Source organism: Pseudophryne corroboree, chromosome 6 (assembly GCF_028390025.1).
Source record: "Pseudophryne corroboree isolate aPseCor3 chromosome 6, aPseCor3.hap2, whole genome shotgun sequence".
NCBI classification, from domain to species: Eukaryota; Metazoa; Chordata; class Amphibia; order Anura; family Myobatrachidae; genus Pseudophryne; species Pseudophryne corroboree.
The window spans coordinates 110,931,757-110,947,194 of NC_086449.1; the positions used below are offsets into that span (position 1 = coordinate 110,931,757).

General features: G+C 49.5%; 1 protein-coding gene across 1 annotated transcript in view; it reads right to left on the reverse strand.

Moving 5' to 3' along the window:
• Positions 1 to 15,438, reverse strand: part of LOC134936574 (CD209 antigen-like protein C) — a 74,110-nt gene that overhangs the window by 11,337 nt on the left and 47,335 nt on the right. The window contains exons 6-7 of the mRNA XM_063931664.1: positions 9,150 to 9,224; positions 957 to 1,102 (exon numbers count right to left, since the gene is read on the reverse strand). Coding sequence (XP_063787734.1) covers positions 957 to 1,102; positions 9,150 to 9,224 — 221 coding nt within the window. The remainder of the gene's footprint in view (positions 1 to 956; positions 1,103 to 9,149; positions 9,225 to 15,438) is intronic.

The following is a 15,438-nucleotide window of genomic DNA, read 5'->3' on the forward strand; positions in this document are numbered from 1 at the left end:
TGATTATGTTATTGTGGCTCCTCCCCTGCTATACAGTATCGGTAATCACAAGGGGTAGAGCTATGTTGATGCAATCACATCATCGTGTTCCCCACACCGGGCACTCCTATCCCTCCCACCCTCAGATATCAACTTGGTTGCCTCACCCCCTTGCGTCCCAATCTGGTTGCCCACTCTCTCACAGGTGGTAGTCCAGAAGTCGGTAACTAAATATGCAGTAAGGTACAAGCAACCATTGCCAACCAATGTAGGTTCTGACAACAGAACGTCCTCCCATTGCAACATGTTGTGTACTGTATGATGTGACGAGTGAGAGAGGATGCTGTTATCCCTTTGGGTGAAAGAATTGATTTAGCGGCATCATCTGCTGACACTCCAGAACTTGCAGTGCCAAGCTGAAGTGGCCACCGCTGATTATGGGAATCTAGTTACTGTTCTTGTTCAGACCTGATCGCTGCTGTACGTTTTCACACAGCAGCCGATCAGGTCTGAACTGTGCATGCTTTGGTGCCGCAGTGCACCGGCGCATGCCAGACAGCCAATGACCATCTCAGCCTATTGATCACCTCTGCCTGATTGATAGGCGGTCACTGGGCGGGTGGGGGCGGAACGGCAGCGTTGGGCCACCATTTTGAGGGCGCGGTCCAGGCAACGCAGGTGTGCCCGGGCCGTGCGGGGGGCAGGCCGCTGCGACCCGGACAGCAACGGGTAGCTCCCTGCCAGCGCGCAGGAGCTGCACTGGTAGGGAGCTACTCGTCAAGTACAAAAGCATCGCTGTGCAATGCTTTTGTAAATGTACGGGGGGGGGGGGGGGGGGTTAGGGCCTGACATGTGGGGTGGAATAGCCCTGTGCTGGGCGCCCCCCCCCGCATGTGTGTGTAACCGATCGTAGATGTGCTAAATTTAGCACATCTACGATCAGGTCTGAATTAGGCCCCTAGTCCCGGGACACTTACCATTTCTTCTTTGTTTTGTAGAATTAGAAGTTTGGATTGCTGCTTGGTGCAGTACTGCGCAGCCTCCTGCCATGACATAGTAACTGCTGATATATAGTAACATTGGAAACCTATTGCTTGCCATCCTGGAGGACATCCTGATCTCACTGTATGGAAGAGAAACATATAATAGAGGTTATTTATTATGCACAAAGTGGATGATTTGTGGTACAAATCCTTCTGTAATGGGGTCATGTGTCTGAAATTGCGCAGATGCGCCTAGATTTGTGTAGCACTCTGCGGTTGCGGAGCAGCAGCGGTTTGCACCAGCCAGTGGAAGGAGGAGGGTGTAGTAAAGGCTTTCAAGGGGATCTAGTGGGCATCCTGACGGACAGGATCCCACCAGTCAGAAGAATACCGGAACAACGAACATAAGTATGCCAGGGAGGGTTAGGTTTAGATTATGGGGGTAGAGTGAGGGTTTTTTTTTTTTATATAATCAGTTTTTATTAAGGGTTTTAAAAGACAGGAACAAAGAAAGAAAAACATTTATGCAGTTACAAATACTGAAACACCAACATAAATAAGACTAATATACACAAATCTAATTGTATAAATGTCAAAACCCGAGGAGCAGGGTATACTCCAAAGAATTATCGCAGGGAAATTTAGCTATGTCAGCGGGCGAGCTGTGTTGCACAGCAGCAATTAAAGGTGTTCTCATACATGAGAAACATGAAAACTAATAGAGGACCAGAATAGGAGCGCCGAAAGGCAACAAGGGTAGAAGCAAGGAGAAGTAGGAAGGAAGAAAAGGAGAGAGAAGGAAAAAGGGGGGGGGGGGGGGGTGTAAGAGAAGGAAGAGGTATCACTTAGCGAGTTGTGGGAAACAGAGAAATGGGGACATTGGTCACCGTCCCAGGGAGTGGCTAAGTAGGCCTGGGAAGCCTTGTATTCCAGCCAAGGGGACCATGTGGATTCAAATTCACGAGAATTGCCTATCGACGAGAGGAACAGATCCTCCATTCGCATGAAATAATCTAGTTTAGTGAACCATGCACGACTCGTAGGAGGGATGTGGGACCTCCACATGGACGGGATTACAGCACGCGCTGCATTACTTAAATGTCGCATTAGGGAATGTTTGTGTTGGGACACTGGAATTGTGGAGTGATTAATAAGCCAGAATGCTGGATCATGCGGGATTTGAATCTTAAGGATGGCCTGAGAGATGTGTATAACCTCCCGCCAGAAGGGTTGGATCAGTGGACATGTCCACCAAATATGTAGAAGGGTGCCAGATGGGGAGGAGCAACGCCAACAGAGGGCTGATGAGGAGGGATACATAGCATGGAGAAGAGAGGGATGCCTGTACCACCTTGTCACAACCTTATATTGGGTCTCTCTGATCTGGACACAAACAGAGCTCGTGTGGGTTTTTAAGAAAAATTTTTCCCAATCTCTAGGAGACAAGGAAATGCCCAGGTCCCTCTCCTAAGCTATAGCAAAGGAAGGAGTATCGATAGGTTGGGAATGGCAAACAATCTTGTAAAGTGTGGAAATAGTGTGGGTCGGGTCAAGGACAGCAACACAGAGTTTCTCATAGAGCGGCGTTCCGGAGTCTAGTGCCAGTTATCAAAAAGTGTCTTATTTGTAGGAACTTTCAGAAGTCCTGCTGGGGGATGTCCCACTTCGCCCTCAGGTCTGAGAACTGTTTGACTCCAGTCGATGACACCATCTGACTGACCCTGAACAGACCTGTTTGCGCCCAGCGCGAGAAGTGGGCAGGGTTGACACCCGGAGCAAAGTCAGGGTTGGCCAGAAAGCATATCAAGGGACCGAATTTAGAAGAGATATAATGTAGTTCCCGCAGTGACTTCCAGACGGCAAGTGTTGGAGTTATAGTAGGGTGGGGAAGGAGCAACTTAGGGGGGAGCCAAGGAAATATTTCTGGGAATTGCTGTACATACAGGCCCTCCAGCTCCACCCATTGTTTAAGCTCACGGTGTCTCGTCCAGTCTATAATTCTACTCAAAAGAATGGCATGGTAGTAATATTTTATATCAGGAAGCTGAAGGCCGCCACTCGCAGTCGATTTGGTCAACTGGGAGCGTTTAAGTCTAGGCCTCCTCCTCTGCCAAACAAATTGCTGGATCAAAAGTGAAACAGATCGGAACCAGGACTCCGGGATGCGGATCGGGAGGGTCTGCATCACATATAATAATTTAGGGAGGGTATTCATCTTAACTATATTTATCCTCCCAAACCAGGATAGATATTTCATATTCCATCTAGAGTAGTCATTCCGAATTGTTTGCAAGAGAGGTAAATGATTCAATGGGAACAACTGGGACTCGTTAGCGGTCAACTTAACACCGAGATAAGTTATGTGGGAAGATTGCCACGAGAAGGGGAAAGAGCGTTTAAGGTCCGTGACGGAGTCTGCAGGGGCGGAAATGTTATGAGCACTAGATTTAGCATAATTAATTTTGAAATTGGAAAGTTGTCCAAATAGATCAAGTTCTTTCATTAGGTGCGGAAAGGAGTCAGTGGGATGGGAAACTATGGCTAAGAGGTCGTCGGCAAACAAGGCTAGCTTATATTCTCTATCACCTACGGTAAAACCCCTGATGGCTTGATTGGCCCGAATAGACCTAGCCAGCGCCTCAATACATAGCACAAAAAGCAAAGGAGATAATGGGCAGCCTTGCCTAGTGCCGTTGCTTATGGTGAATGGGTCAGACAAGGCGCCATTTACGCGGACCCTTGCTGTCGGTGAGTCATAGAGGACCATTATCCAAGTAAATGCATTAGGACCTGAGCCTATATGCTCCAGAATGGATTTCATAAATTTCCAACTGACCCTATCAAATGCCTTTTCAGCGTCAGTAGAGTGTAGAATAGTAGGGGTAGAGCTGCGGGATGCTAGATGAATGAGGTTGAGGATTTTGGATGTGTTGTCTTTGGCCTCCCGGCCAACCACAAAACCTACTTGATCATTGTGAACCAAGAGAGGGATCAGCGCACTCAATCTATTCGCCAAAATCTTCGTGTAGATTTTGAGATCTACGTTGAGGAGGGAAATGGGTCTGTAGCTGGAGCAGACCGAAGGGTCTTTGCCCTGCTTCGGTATCACCGAAACATGGGCCTCCAGAGAATCACGGGAGAAATGAGAGCCAGATGCAATGGAATTAAACGCTCGAAGGAGAAGAGGGAGCAATCTATCCTTCAACACCTTATAGTATGCGATGGTGAATCCGTCAGGGCCAGGGCTTTTTCCCGACGGCATAGAGGAGATGGCTTGATCCAGCTCTTGGGCTGTGAAGGGGGCTTCTAGCATACTGAGCTTCGAGGGCGGGAGGACAGGGTAATCAATGAACTTCAGATAGTCCCTTATTTTTTGGAGTGAAAGGTGGGGGTCTGTATCTGAGGGAGCACTCTCTAGATTATAAAGCAAGGCATAAAATCGTGCAAAGCAAGCCCCAATCTCAGGTGATTTGAACTTGGGGATCCCTCTGGTGTCCTTCACTGAACTAATAAACGAAGCCGAGTGTTGGGCACGTATAGCGTGAGCCAGGACTCGGCCAGGCTTATTGCCCCATTGATAATATTTCCGTTTACATTTACGGATAGAATGGATTATGTTGTCAGAGAGGCATTTATTCAGCTGTGAGCAGGCTTCCGACAATTCTACAAGTGTAACGTCTGATAGTGATACCTTGTGAGAGGTCTCAAGGGCATGAATCTTAAGCAGAAGTCCTGAGATCAGAGATTGCTTCTGTGTCTTTTTATAAGTGCCCAGTTGTATCAATTTGCCACGGAGGACACATTTATGTGCCTCCCACACAGTGAGGTCGGAGACATCATCTGTAACATTCGTGGCAATATAATCGTCTAGGGCCTTGTCTAAGGCGTCCTTACAGAGTGTATCATTGAGTCTCCAGGTCCATTGTTTATGGGGGCCATGAGGGAGGGCCAAAGTCACTGGGGCGTGGTCAGACCAGGTGATAGAGCCAATAGTGGCATCTATGAGAAGCGGGAGATGTCTATGGCTAAGGAATAAGTAATCAATACGGGAGTAAACCCGGTGAGGATGTGAATAAAAGGAGTAGTCACGTCCTGAGGGGTTAAGGGTCCTCCAGGAGTCAGCTAGTTGTTGTGTGTGGAGTAGGCGTTTAACACGGTGATATTTTGATGCAACAAATCTAGAGGTCTGGGATGACGTGTCAGTGCTAGGGTCCAATGTCCAGTTGAAATCACCACCTAAAACAGTGACACGCTGGAATAGAGAGTCTAGCCTCGGGAGGTGGGAATTGAAAAAAGACAGTTGGGCCTGGTTCGTGGCATATATCACTGCAAAAGTGAACATTTGCTCAAAGATTTTGCAAGTCAAAAGGAGAAGCCTACCTGGTACTATCCTGTGTACGGTGACATCCGAAACATGCAAGTCCCTGGAGTAAACAATAGCCACTCCCTTGGATTTGCTACCTGGGGTGTTAGAATAGTACGCTGCGGGGAAGTAGCGACTGGTAAGAGAGGGGTTGCGAATTCCAACCTTAAAATGGGTCTCCTGCAGTAATGCAACATCTGCTCTTTCAGATCTCAACAGACGTAGAAGGCTAGATCTCTTCTCCGGTGTGTTGAGACCTGAATCTGAAAAGTGGAGGGAAAGAGAAGGGGGAGAAGGAAGAACAAGCATGGAAAAAGAGACAAAGAAGAAAGAAATACAAAAACAATGTAATAACAAAAGACCCGCAGGAGAGAGACTGAACCGTATCACCGTCAGCCTCCCTACCGGCACAGAGCCAAAGGCGGGTGTAATGGGGGGAACGGGAGTGAACCACAACAGGAACCACGATGAAAAAACATGTTTAAAACGGACACAAAAAGAGAGGAATAAATCCTACATTAAGAAAAGTGGCCAGTGGGGGACAAGGGCAGCAGAAAAGTCCACAGCCCTCCCTCCCACAGGCCAAGCTGAGCAAACAAATGAACCTGTCATCAATAACCTCCGTAAACAGCTAGGAGTTAACACTAAACGTGTGACCCTTCGAAAAAGAAAAGAAATACCCTCCAACATTGCATTTTCAGCAAGAGTCTCTGTAGGAGGAAAAAAGAGCAGGAGCAACAATAACGTTCAGAAGGGTCCTTTACAGCAGATCGGTCTTGGAGGGAGATGTAGTCGACTGGGCTCTTTTCTTGGTGCCCCGAACCTCATGCCATGGTTGCGAGCTAGGAGCCCGCTTAGGGAGAGGAACATCAGGAAGAGGAAACTCACAATCAGGAATGGACAACGGAGGTAGGCCTAGTGAGGAGCAGAACGGGGTGAGGTCTGCGTGGGAAGATAGGGTGTACCATTTTCCAGAGGAATAGGCTTGGAGGTTAAAAGGGAAACCCCAGCGGTAGCGTAGTTGACGTTTTCGCAGTTCATCCGTTAGGGGCTTCAAGGATTTCCGTTGCTGGAGTGTGTACCAAGAAAGGTCTTGATAGAGGCTTACATCACAGCCATTGAAGTCGATACCATCCAATTGTCGCGCCTTGGACATAATTTCCTCTTTCTGGGCGAAGTAATGGAGCCGGCAAATGACATCACGAGGCCGGTCGGTGGAGAGGCCTCTCGGCCGGAGGGCTCTGTGGGCTCTGTCAAAAGTGATAACGTTATCCGAATCCTTATTCAAGAGTCTGTTAAATATCTTGGTCAGAGCATCCACCAGCCCAGATTGGGGAACGTCCTCCGGGAGACCACAGACGCGGATGTTGTTCCGCCTACCCCTGTTGTCGATATCCGTCATTCTGGACTGCAAGGCACGGATTGCCTTGGATTGAGCAAGGACGGAGTCCCTCAACAAGGACATGCAGGAAGCGCTAGCCTCTTGGTCCTCCTCCAGATTCACCAAGCGGTCAGACAGGTGTGAGATATCGCTTTTAATGGAGGCGAGCTCATTCCTGATGGTGTCTTGAAGGTCTTGCTTAGTAGGAAGGGACCTCATGAAGGTCAGGATCTCCCGGAGATCACGACCTCCCGCTGACGCAGGGTCGGCCATGTCGTCAGCCGGATTAGAGATCGAGGAAGCAGAGGGAGAGATCGGGGGGCAGGGGGAGAAGCGGCTCTCCATCTGTGGGGAGGGCGTAGGGTGAAGAAAAGGCCTCATGTCCGCCTGAGACCTCGTGACTTTTTGAGGTTGGTTGTTGTTGCTCCGTCTAAAGGATTTGGAGGTGCGCCCCATACTCCGGGGGGGGGGGACAGCAAGGATGATGTTTGCAATTAGCTCAGGATGTGTCAGGATCAGTAAGATACATACAACAGCATAGCTCCTGGGAAGCGGTCACTCCCCGTGGCCTGGCCTCAGCCAGCCATCAGGTGGCCTCGGGCAGAATAGTAGAGAACGAGATCTCAGGGCGGAGCATCACAGCACGGAACAGTAATGTTGGCAGCTAATGACAAAGCTGCAGGAAGTACTGAGGGGACGGGGCGCCTATCAGTGCAGGGGAGAAAACGAGGGAGGCAGGCGGCCTCTATAAATGGGAAGGGGTCCGGCAGTTGGGAGCAAAGTTGGGCTGCTCAAGTACGATTTACCCATGGGGGAGGGGTCTGTAGCGCGACCCTGGGAGGTCGTCCGGCCTAGCACGGAGCAGGGCAAAAGGGCCCCCGCTATTCCGGCCCTGGCAGACCCGGGTGGGGCCCCTTCAGTGCCCGGAGGAGCAGGGTGTCATGTAGTAAATATACCGAGGGCCTTAGCTGAAAGGCCCCCGGACAGACGGTGTTCGCCACAGAGGGCGGGGAGAGGCTGTGCAGTGTGCAGTAGGAGCAGCGGGGCGGCTGGTGGAGCCCCCAGGAGCACAGGGGCGCAACCCCCGAGAACCGCTGACCCCAGCCAGGAAGGATTCGGCTGACCCAGCAGGCCGCCCGCAGCAATAGGGAACAATCACCCACAATCAGCTACTGAGGAAGGGGGGAAGTCACCTGAAGTAAGCCGTGGCTGTGGGATAAGCAAGTCCGAGCACTGCCGGACACTTCCGCCGGGCTTCCCCTGTCTCTCCCTCCGTCCGCCACTAACAAAGATGGCCGACTCCGGAGCGCCCGGCTCCCGCCGGGTCCCGAGTCGCCTCCGCCGCTCGTCAGGGTCCGCAATGCAGGCTGGAGTGAGGCAAGGGCAGGGGTAAGTTCCGGGAGTCTCGAACAGGCGTCCCGAGGGGGAGCTCGTCACGCGGCTGGGGAATGCACATAAATTGAGGCCTCGGCTTCAGGGCAGTGAGTGGGCCGCAATCCGCGGGAGCCAGGAAACCGGCTCCCCGACTCCGCAGCACCAGCTCACTGCTATCTCCCCTGGTAGGTTTTGCAGGACAGGGCTATCAAATTAGGCCACTGGCGTGGGAAGGTTTATAAAAAGCAATAAAAACTCCCAGATCCCTGGGAGCTCATGTGAGGTGCTACCTTCCTGATCAGCCTCCAGGCCACGCCCCTCAGAGTGAGGGTTAATTTAGTTTGTCGCACCTGTCAGGATTTTGGCAGTTGGGATGCCGGTGTATTCTGATCGCCGGCATCTTCACTGTCGGTATCCCTTACCCTACCCGATTTTTGGCCTGATTCAGTGGTGGACACAAAGCCGATGTTTGCATGGTTGGCCAATGTTTTTGATACTATGCATTTATCAATTGCGCACGTGCAACGATGGTCTTGTGACGGCGCTCAGTAGTGTGGATTGGGATGCAGAGTGAATGACCGATAGTGACCGTTTATGGGAGGTAATGGTGTGGTGACCCACATGCAGGTGTGTTTGGGTGCATGTCGCAGCCAGCGACTGCGTTTTCATACACAGTGGTTCTGGCCCCTGCATCTTAGTTGTGACAGACATTCTGAGAAACCATAGGGTTACCCAGAGGTCTGATGGTGAGAGTGACCCAGTACTCCCCAGAGTTACTCTGGAACCCTCACCAAAGAGTGACACAGTACTCCCCAGAGTTACTCTGGAACCCTCACCAAAGAGTGACACAGTATTTACCAGAGTTACTCTGGAACCCTCACCAAAGAGTGACACAGTACTCCCCAGAGTTACTCTGGAACCCTCAACAAAGAATGACACAGTACTCCCCAGAGTTACTCTTGAACCCTCACCAAAGAGTGACAACAATACTCACCAGAGTTACTCTGGAACCCTGGTCAGTACTATCACAAAGCATCTGCCGGAAAAAAAAAAGTTTTGGGACACTTACCGATGTTGTTGAGTTCATTTATTTTGCCCATAAGCTGTTCTTGAGCTTCCTCAATACTTTCTTTCACTTGTGACACTAAAGAAAACAATAAGGTAAACCTCATCATGTATCCAAAAATATACATAGCAGCCATTTTTTTTTTATTTCTTAATGAAGACCAATTCTTCTCAATACATATAGAGTCCACACTGTTCCAGTTACTGTTTCAATTCATATTCCATCCATTCCAACACAGGGTCAATGTCTAATTATTGTATGCATCACCTTCTCTAAAGCATGCAGTATTTAGTTAAGCTATACATATAGGTATGGTAAGGCTGATGGTCAGTGGCGGAACTAGCGAGCGGTGGGCCCAGGTGCGACAAAATGCTTTGGCTCCCCCCCCCCCCAACACACACACACACACACACACACACACACACATCCCATCCAAGTCCACCCCCTCACCCCTGGAGAGGATCTGGTGAGGCGGACCTGCTCAGGGCAAGAGAAATGGATACTGAGGAAGCCGCCGATGCTTGTTAGTAGGCGGGGAAACGCGTCTGTCAGTACCTCCGGTTACAAACCACAGACTACTGCGGACGAAAAGGTCTCAGCTGGTCGGCCGCACTATACCCTTGAGGAGGGGAGCGCTGGATGATTCATCTGCCCACGGACTCCAGATAAGGCCGAGAATACGAGCACCAGCCGGGAGGGCAAAGCCTGATTTCCGTGACTAAAGCGCAAGGTTGTATCTACTCTGTATTAAGCTGATTATGAGTAATTAGCCTGGAACAATATCACCTGCACCGTGATCAAATACAAGCATATGTATGGTATACCCACTTTTCAGTCACAAGATCGCTACATTATAGTGACCATCATACATAAAATACCTTTGCACTAATCACTTTAAATTACGAACCAGCTGTGAACAAGGATGCACTTTATATAACATGATCAATACATGCTCCATTAATCAGACCAAACGGATATCATGGACATAAGCACGTTCTAGTATGAGGCTGGGAAGTTTTTGAGCAGTGCATTTGAATATAATTGTTTCATTGTTGGACACAAGTTATTTACAGAGTATCCGGCTGATTGGAAATACAATGCTTATTCTGTATATCTGAGAAATAAGGAAATTTAACAAAAAAGTGGGACGGTCATCCCTACATTTTGTGGCCACAAAATAATACCAATTCATAAAACGGTGCACAGTAGTCTCCATTCTTCAAATTACGCAGCACAGTATCACCACTACACCAGGTAGAGACCCTTTTTACACCTTACAGCGGACAGATTCCTCTTTTTACACATTACGGCAGACAGCGTCCCCTTTTTACACATTACGGCAGACAGCGTCCCCCTTTTTACACATTACGGCAGACAGCGTCCCCCTTTTTACACATTACGGCAGACAGCGTGCACTTTTTACACATAACGGCAGACAGCGTCCCCTTTTTACACATACCGGCAGACAGCGTGCCCTTGTTACACATAGCGGCAGACAGCGTACACTTTTTACACATAACGGCAGACAGCGTACACTTTTTACACATAACGGCAGACAGCGTGCCCTTGTTAAACATAGCGGCAGACAGCGTGCACTTTTTACACATAACGGCAGACAGCGTCCCCTTTTTACACATTACGGCAGACAGCGTGCCCTTGTTACACATTACGGCAGACAGCGTCCCCCTTTTTAGACATTACGGCAGGCAGCGTGCCCTTGTTACACATTACGGCAGGCAGCGTGCCCTTGTTACACATTACGGCAGACAGCGTCCCCCTTTTTACACATTACGGCAGGCAGACTCCCCCTTTTTACACATAGCGGCAGGCAGATTCCCCATTTTAACACATAGCGGCAGGCAGTCCCCCCTTTTTTACACATTGCGGCAGGCAGATTCCCCCTTTTTACACATTGCGGCAGGCAGTCCCCCGTTTTTACACATTACGGCAGGCAGTCCCTAATTTTTACACATTGCGGCAGGCAGATTCCCCATTTTAACACATAGCGGCAGGCAGTCCCCCCTTTTTTACACATTGCGGCAGGCAGATTCCCCCTTTTTACACATTGCGGCAGGCAGTCCCCCGTTTTTACACATTACGGCAGGCAGTCCCTAATTTTTACACATTGCGGCAGGCAGATTCCCCATTTTTACACATTGCGGCAGGCAGATTCCCCCTTTTTACACATTGCGGCAGGCAGTCCCCCATTTTTACACATTGCGGCAGGCAGATTCCCCCTTTTTACACATTGCGGCAGGCAGTCCCCCATTTTTACACATAGCGGCAGGCAGTCCCCCATTTTTACACATAGCAGCATGCAGTCCCAAGAAAGAAAGAAAGAAAGAAAGAAGAATTATACTTACCCTCTCCGCTGGCTCAGGCTCCTCGGTGCAGTGTCAGACGATTCCCGGGCAGGAGAGAAGGAGGTGGAGGAGGGAGCCGCAACAGCGCTGTGTTATTGGTGGAGGCGCTGCTGCTGCCCCTCTGCTTCACTATAGGCTGTTCTCGGAAGACAGCCTATAGTGAAGCAGAGGGGCAGCAGCAGCAGCGCCTCCACCAGTAGTAAAGCGCTGCTGCGGCTCCCTCCTTCACCTCCCTCCTCCTCCTTCCCCCGTACCGCTGCTCCTCTCCTCTCTCCGGGAGGCTGTGAGCTGCGGGCAGCGGTTGCCCGCAGCGCACAGCGGCATGTAATGAGTCAGTTTGACTCATTACATGCTTTGGGCCCCTGGACAGAGGCGGGCCCCAGTGCAACGCACTGGTTGCACTTGCGGTAGTTCCGCCTCTGAGTGATGGTTATAATTAGTAACAGCTAGAGGGCCTGATTCAGGTTTGGTTGGAAAGCGCATAGCACAGCAGCGATGCACAGATATGGTAATGCAGCAGGAGACGTCTGGTATAAGTAGACATGTCCTGCATGCATGTGTGATCCAGTGCTGTGTCCGAGGATGCAGCATGGGATCACTCTGTGACACCGTCAGCTGGCTGAGTGACCCATGCCATTACACAGGCCTGGTTGCCGCAGCTCCGTAGCTCAGGCCAGGAAATCTCCATTGGAAGACGGAGATTCTTGCCTCAGCACTCCCACAAAACGGAGGTGACATGCCTCCATTTTGTTAAATGAAGAACATCCCTGCCCCCTCCCCATCCCCAAACGGAAGCAGCCTTACTTCATTCGAGGACCCATACTGTGCATGTGCAATGTACCAAACATCGATACATTGCATATTTTATTTCATTGCAACCAGACCTGAATCAGGCCCTATGTCCCATTGTGGATACTGACGTGTCTATATATATGTAAAGCTACAGAGTAATGCAAATGATGCCATTTACGTTGGAATGTAAAAACAATTGGTATGACCTCTGACCCCTCCCACCAGTGTTGGCCATGTGACTTTTTTACAGACTTCTGGCATAACACACATCTTGAGTTGGCCCACCCCTGGCCTTTGGGTTGGGTGATGGGATTTGCATTGATTTGCATCATCGTAGCCCCACCCCGCTGTAACATGCTGAAAATTAAGGCTTTAAAGAGCAAGAGGTCAGCCACAATGATATGTAGCCACGCCCCTGTTATAAAATGCAGCCAATCAGAGCTTTGAACAGTAAGGCCTACAATAACATTTTCGCAGCACAATGCCGCCCCACCTATAATACATGGCTGCCCCCTCTGGAACTCTCCAGGAGGGGTCTCAGAAAGGTCAGAAAGTCTGATCAGCAGTATCCAAACACTTCAGTTATTCCCCATGAGAATCATCACGGAAACACAAACACTCCTGATAATCACCCAATAACAACAACATAGCACTATCTGCAATCGGGTTGGGGCTGGAATGCCGCCGGTTGGGATGAATGATCAAAATACTGACCGCAGCATCCAGCATCTCGAAGTTGTGAATCCTGACAGGAGTCAGATAAGGATGCTAACCCACCCCACTAACCCTATCTTTTACCGCATCCTAAACCTAACCCCCCCCCCCCCCCCCCCGCCCCCGCAGCCTAACCCTCCCTGGTGGTACCTAAAACCCCCCCTTCTCACAACCTAAACCTAACCCTCCCACTCCCACAGTCTAGCCCTAACCCTCCCCGAAGGTGCCTAAACCTAACCCCCCTCCTACCCACAGCTTAAACCAAACCCCCCCTTCCCGCAGCCTAAACCTACCCCTCCCCCCGTGTGACTTACCTGTATGGCGGGCCAGCAGTCTCTCGTTCGGGACCATAGCTTTCGGGAAGCCAGCGCCGGGATTGTGATCTCATTCAGGATGATGACGCCAGCATTCCGAGCAGTGTCAGGATCCCAGCGTCAGTATTTTGACTGCCGGGATCCCAACCGGATCCCCTGCAACCAAATATGGGGGTTATTCAGTACAGATTGCAGATTCTGCTAAAAACCACAATCTGCAATCCTATCTATCGCATGCTGGGGGTCGCATGCGCAATGTGCTGAAAATTGCTTGAATGCGATTTTCAGTACATTGCGTACCGAGTTGAATAACCCCCTATGTACTGTATAACAGTATAGAAATAGGGAAAAAGGTACAGGGGTGCACAGGCCACATACAGAAATAAAAAACCACTAGTGCAGAAAAAGTGAGGAAAAAAACAGATCATACTAAGAATAATCTATATAATAATATCAAGTGCTAATAATACCCCTTTCTGTCCTCCAGCTTGTAACCCGGGTTATTACACATGAGCGCGCATAACCCGGGTTGCTGTGCGGTCTGAAAGGGCCCAGGGTAAATATCCCAAGGGTATGGGTCGTTGGGTCGAACCAACTTAGGTCAACACTCATAAGGTCGAACACTGAAGGTCGACATGCATTATTATTATTATTATTATTATTATCCTTTATTTATATGGTGCCACAAGGGTTCCGCAGCGCCCAATTACAGAGTACATAAATAATCAAACAGGAACACAGCAACTTACAGTTGATGACAGTATAGGACAAGTACAGGGTAAATAAACATAGTTACATCAGCAGATGACACTGGAATAAGTATCAGGTGGCAGAAGACTGCTGGAGTTGATGCAGTTGAAGATTATTAAAGTAAGAAAGGATAAGCACATGAGGGAAGAGGGCCCTGCTCGTGAGAGCTTACATTCTAAATGTTCATTAGGTCGACATGGGCGTTAGGTCAACAGGTCAAAAGGTCTTTGGTGTTGTTTTCTCCGTAAAGTGACAGGGAACCCATATTAGTGCACCGCATCGCTCTCCATGCTTCGGGCAAGGTGCCTTGCTCCGCTACCGCTGAGCTCGGCACAGGTTACCGTTCCAATCGTAGTCCACGTGGATCGTTAAGTATGAAAATTTTTTAAAAGAATGAAGAAAAAAAATTGTGAAAAACTCATTTTGACATTTTGACGTGTCGACCTAGTACATGTCGACTTAATGCATGTCGCCCTTCAGTGGTCGACCTAATGAGTGTCGACCTAAGTTGTGTCGACCTAACGACCGTAACCCATATCCCAGGTCGCTGTGCGGTGTGAACAGGTTGCCGGGTCGTTGCGACCCATTTCCCGGTCACACTGTATGGACAGGTGGAGCATGGAGATCATGTGATCTCCAAGTGCCGTCTCTGTTGATGTCACCAACCCGGCAATATGCCAGTGTGAAAGGGGCCTGAGGCGCGTCGCACCGAGGAAGCACCGTGTACGGCTTCCGGGTGTGACCCGCCATTTGCTGTTTGAAAGGGGTATAAGAGAAAAACACAGAAGGGGGGGGGGGGGGGGGGGGGGGGCAGAGAGAGAGAAACAGGCAATGCAAGGAACAACATCTAGTGATTATATAAGAAACTTTATATTGAAGAGTACTCTTATATTTTGGAGTCAGAAAGGAGTATTCTGGGGTTTATTACGATTACAGGTACATCTGGGGGTTATTCTGATTACAGGTACATCTGGGGGTTAATCTGATTACAGGCACATCTGGGGGTTATTCTGATTACAGGTACATCTGGGGGTTATTACAGGTACATCTGTGTGTTATTCTGATTACAGGTACATCTGTGTGTTATTCTGATTACAGGTACATCTGGGGGTTATTCTGATTACAGGTACATCTGGGGGTTATTCTGATTACAGGTACATCTGTGGGTTATTCTGATTACAGGTACATCTGGGGGTTATTCTGATTACAGGTACATCTGTGGGTTAATCTGATTACAGGTACATCTGGGGGTTATTCTGATTACAGGTACATCTGGGGGTTATTCTGATTACAGGTACATCTGGGGGTTATTCTGATTACAGGTACATCTGTGGGTTATTCTGATTACAGGTACATCTG